The sequence below is a fragment of the Teleopsis dalmanni genome, unplaced genomic scaffold (assembly GCF_002237135.1).
Source record: "Teleopsis dalmanni isolate 2A unplaced genomic scaffold, ASM223713v2 unscaffolded_contig_2043, whole genome shotgun sequence".
Lineage (NCBI taxonomy): Eukaryota > Metazoa > Arthropoda > Insecta > Diptera > Diopsidae > Teleopsis > Teleopsis dalmanni.
This window is the reverse complement of record NW_024033425.1, coordinates 4,091-7,813: the sequence shown is the minus strand read 5'-3', so window position 1 is coordinate 7,813 and position 3,723 is coordinate 4,091. Positions and strand designations below refer to the sequence as shown.

The 3,723-nt window shown below is 28.6% G+C and overlaps 1 protein-coding gene across 1 annotated transcript; it reads left to right on the top strand.

Annotated features, from left to right (window-relative positions):
* Positions 1 to 21: 21 nt before the first annotated feature.
* On the top strand, positions 22 to 3,472 carry LOC119664492 (collagen alpha-3(V) chain-like). Its single transcript, XM_038073966.1, has 3 exons — positions 22 to 126; positions 2,654 to 2,777; positions 3,281 to 3,472. The coding sequence occupies exons 1-3, from the start codon at positions 71 to 73 to the stop codon at positions 3,407 to 3,409; spliced, it is 309 nt and encodes a 102-aa protein (XP_037929894.1). The 5' UTR covers positions 22 to 70; the 3' UTR covers positions 3,410 to 3,472.
* The last annotated feature ends 251 nt before the right edge of the window (positions 3,473 to 3,723 follow it).

Here is a 3,723-nt window from a genome sequence, read left to right as displayed (position 1 = left end):
ACACAATTTATACTTGGAGTCGTGCAAGGACGGTTTGCGTCTATATTTGGAACGTGATAACACCACCGAAATGCTACCTGTGAAATTCAATTTATACGATTATCGCTGGCATCAAGTAGCCATCAGGTGAGTAGCATAGACAAAAATTGCTGTATTTTGGAATTTTAATATTTTTAAATTAAATTGTTTTGCTGTTAGTGTTTCCTATTTGTGGTATGGGATGACACTGCTTTGATATTGGAGACAGTAAGGTTAGGGACTAGGGACTAGGGATTTAAAATTAAAATTTATTACAAGTTAATTTAAGTAATAAATTTCATAAATAAGTGTGATTGTATAGATATAATCATATATAAAACTTTGGAATAATAAAAACAAATTTAGTAATAGCAGTTCTACTGTTATTTATTCTATAACTTTTACTAACATATTTACTGTTCATATTGTTTCAGGGATATACCTAGTTTCTTATAGCTCTTTTTGTTCTGTTAATGATAATGGATCTTCTGAATTTTATTGGATACTTTAGATTTCTTTTTTTCTTAGCTATCATACGTGTACCTCAATATTATTTTACTGATTTATTATATATCCATATGTTTGCATCTATTAACAGGTTGGTTTAATTTTACAGATTTATGAGAAAAGAATTTCATAACATATTTGTTAAATAAACCTGTGTATCGCGCACTACGTCTACACTGGCTAGACTTTAGCAAGTTTTCTGCATATACCCTTACGTTTTGACTAATACATACAAATTTTTCTTTGCTGACAAAATTCTAAAATATAGTATCTTTTAATTAAAATATAAAGATTTTGGTAAAGTTTAGTCATTGTGAACACTAAGTTATATATTATTATAGTTTTAATTCCTCTGCTTATGAATATCTGTACACCCTACGTACCATAAAGCATTCGGAAATTTTTTTAATGATTCGTTTTGACACATTTGTAATTCATTTATTAGCTGCGTTTCAGCAAATAATGATCTGATTCACTTACTCGCAAAACAATAACAACGCGATGAACTAGTAATTAATCTGATTCACGTCTTATGGTAGTTTAATGTGCAGTAACACCCGCAGCTTCTCAAATCCGTTCCTTCAGTGTAGTTTCATTAACGGCACATTAACGGTTGCTTAATAAATGAACCTCGTTTTGTAAGGTTCTCTGTTGAAAAGATAATACTCATAATTCATGAGATCTAAAACTCAAAACTTAAACAATATGGAAAGTATTGAAAATTGAGTGATTTTTACTTTTTATCAAAAATCAGCGTTCAATTCAATAATATTTGAATCAACTCAATTAGAATATAGCTACATATCTTTGTAATTTGCATATATAGTAGAAACTATAATATTCTGTTCCTAATGATAAAACGTTGGTACAAATGTATAAGAGGAGGTAAAGTGAATGTAAATCGATTTATTATAAGTTGCTATAAGGATCACGTTAAAGGCACTGCATTATTGCTATTGAATAATAGGCTATGAATGCACGCCGACCTAAAAGTAATGTTATACCACTAAAGACCCAACTAAAACAATTCAACAACCCAATATTAATAAATCTCGTAACTGCTATTTGATTTGAGACTAAGATTCCGCTTCCAAGGTAGTCAAGTCTAGTCTTGCCGCCGCTGGGCAGTTGCATAGAATAAATTCTATACTTTCCTTCTCCTCATGACAGAGTCGATAGAAATCACTTTCTACTGCACCTAAATTCTTCATGTAAGAAGTTCAGTGTAGAGTTTAATATTATTTCTGCGAAAGTTAAGCATTGCGTCAACTACTGAGGTGTACACGATCAATGAATCTTCTTGATTACCCAATGCCTGATTGGGCTTTCCAGTGTTCAAGTAGATTTTATTTCTCCCGTTCACATATTAAGTTATTTGTGAAACTATTTGTTACGACGCAGAAGGGCTCTGAACCAATGAAAAGAGTAAATACACGATTGGTAAATCTTGAGGCAAATATGTAACAGTTGAGATTAATTTAAAACACTCTAGATATTTTACCAGATTAGCAAGATTACTCTGAAAGGAACAGCTGTTTTATATGACTGGCCAAATAAAGTGTGCTTGATTCGCTATATCTATTCATGAATCATATAATTGTCTACTAACACTTCTAGGTATACAAATTTTAGATTATTCTTAAAATGTTCGATTGGGTTACAAAATATGACAGTGGGAGTTAGAAAAATATTTGGTTTTTTTTGTTAAGAGATTAAATCTTAAGATTAATTCTTAATGTCAAATAAAATGTGTTCATATTGCCATTGTCAAATGAACTATACTTGTCACATGTTGCTAAGAAAAGATCCTTTTTGTATGTGTCTATATCGTGAGTTGCTTCAGACATGATCTTTTAATGCAAGTTCGAATTAAATTAATTGAATACCTTGGATATATAAATAATAAATGGTTAAAAAATAATATTCTTTTTTTTTTATAATATCATAAAATACCATTAGTAGTTCCAACAAAAATGCTCACTTTTGTCTTTTTATTTAATAAATAATCCTCAACCTTTTTCTTTTTAATTTTGTTAACGTGGTGAGATACTTATTGTGTGCTGAGATACTTTTTATAGCTTCTGGCAAAAATGTATTTTTTAATATTTTCTTTTGTTTCACGTTTCAGCATACAAAATGGAGATTTTATTTCAGTTTTCGTCGACTGCTCCTGGACAAATAGTTTTATTGTTTCGAAACGTTTATTCTCGCTGCCTTTGGATGCGGATGTGGAAATTGGACGCGGATTTAATGTGAGTATTGGGAAATATTTTATTGTTTTGCCAAATGTTTTAAAAGTGATAAAATTTGTCAATAAATTTGTGGTTTGGTTTATTTAGAATTTTTGTTTACAATTTTTCAAATATTTATGTTTTTAAATACATATTTACATGGTTTAAGTTTTAGAAATGCGAAAAGTATACTTCGGTTAGGGGACATAATTAAACTTTATTTTATACGAATTATATATACTCAACATATATATATTTAATATATGCTTCACGAGAAGCATATTCATTTTTAATAAGTCGATTTAATGACATGATATAAAATTGTAAATATTTGTATCAAAAAAAAACGATAAATGATGAATCCCATCCTGCATGTACTGATACCAATTTCAGATGTTTTCTGAAATATTGAACTCATACAAATAATACCAATGCTCTGATTGAACTATTCGTTTATTCTGAGCATTCCATTATGCAAATAACTTAACTTACGTTAATTAATTATTATTATTCATGTAAACCAGGGTGAATTGCAGCAACTACTTGTCTTACCGGATAATCAGGAACGGCATCAGTGCTCGAACAAGCGCACTTCAATTAATGAAGTAAAGCGGTATATTATCGATACATTTATCGATGATTATGGCAATTAAATACTGCAAATATTTATACTATTTAATTATTTACAAGTAGGAATGTATAAAATATATACTTATATAAACATACAAGCATACTTTCACATATATTGGTATGTGAAAAAAATTCTTAAATTTAATATTGTGATTCATGTGTCCTAGATTATTTGAATAATATTATTGCAAATAAAAAAAAAATATTTAAAAATATCGAAAAAAGTAAATCATAAAAAATACGAAAAAGTTTTATTGTATGTAATTTTTTGACATAAAACAATAATTACATTAAAATTAAGTACTAAAAGTATTCTCATTAAAAAAAAGGATTAATT

Bases quoted from the DNA above. Each gene is read 5' to 3' on its own strand.
- LOC119664492 (XM_038073966.1), top strand. From the start codon at position 71: ATGCTACCTGTGAAATTCAATTTATACGATTATCGCTGGCATCAAGTA. The intron at 127-2,653 runs GTGAGTAGCATA...TTCACGTTTCAG, and splicing joins TGGCATCAAGTAGCCATCAG to CATACAAAATGGAGATTTTA. The intron at 2,778-3,280 runs GTGAGTATTGGG...CATGTAAACCAG, and splicing joins AAATTGGACGCGGATTTAAT to GGTGAATTGCAGCAACTACT.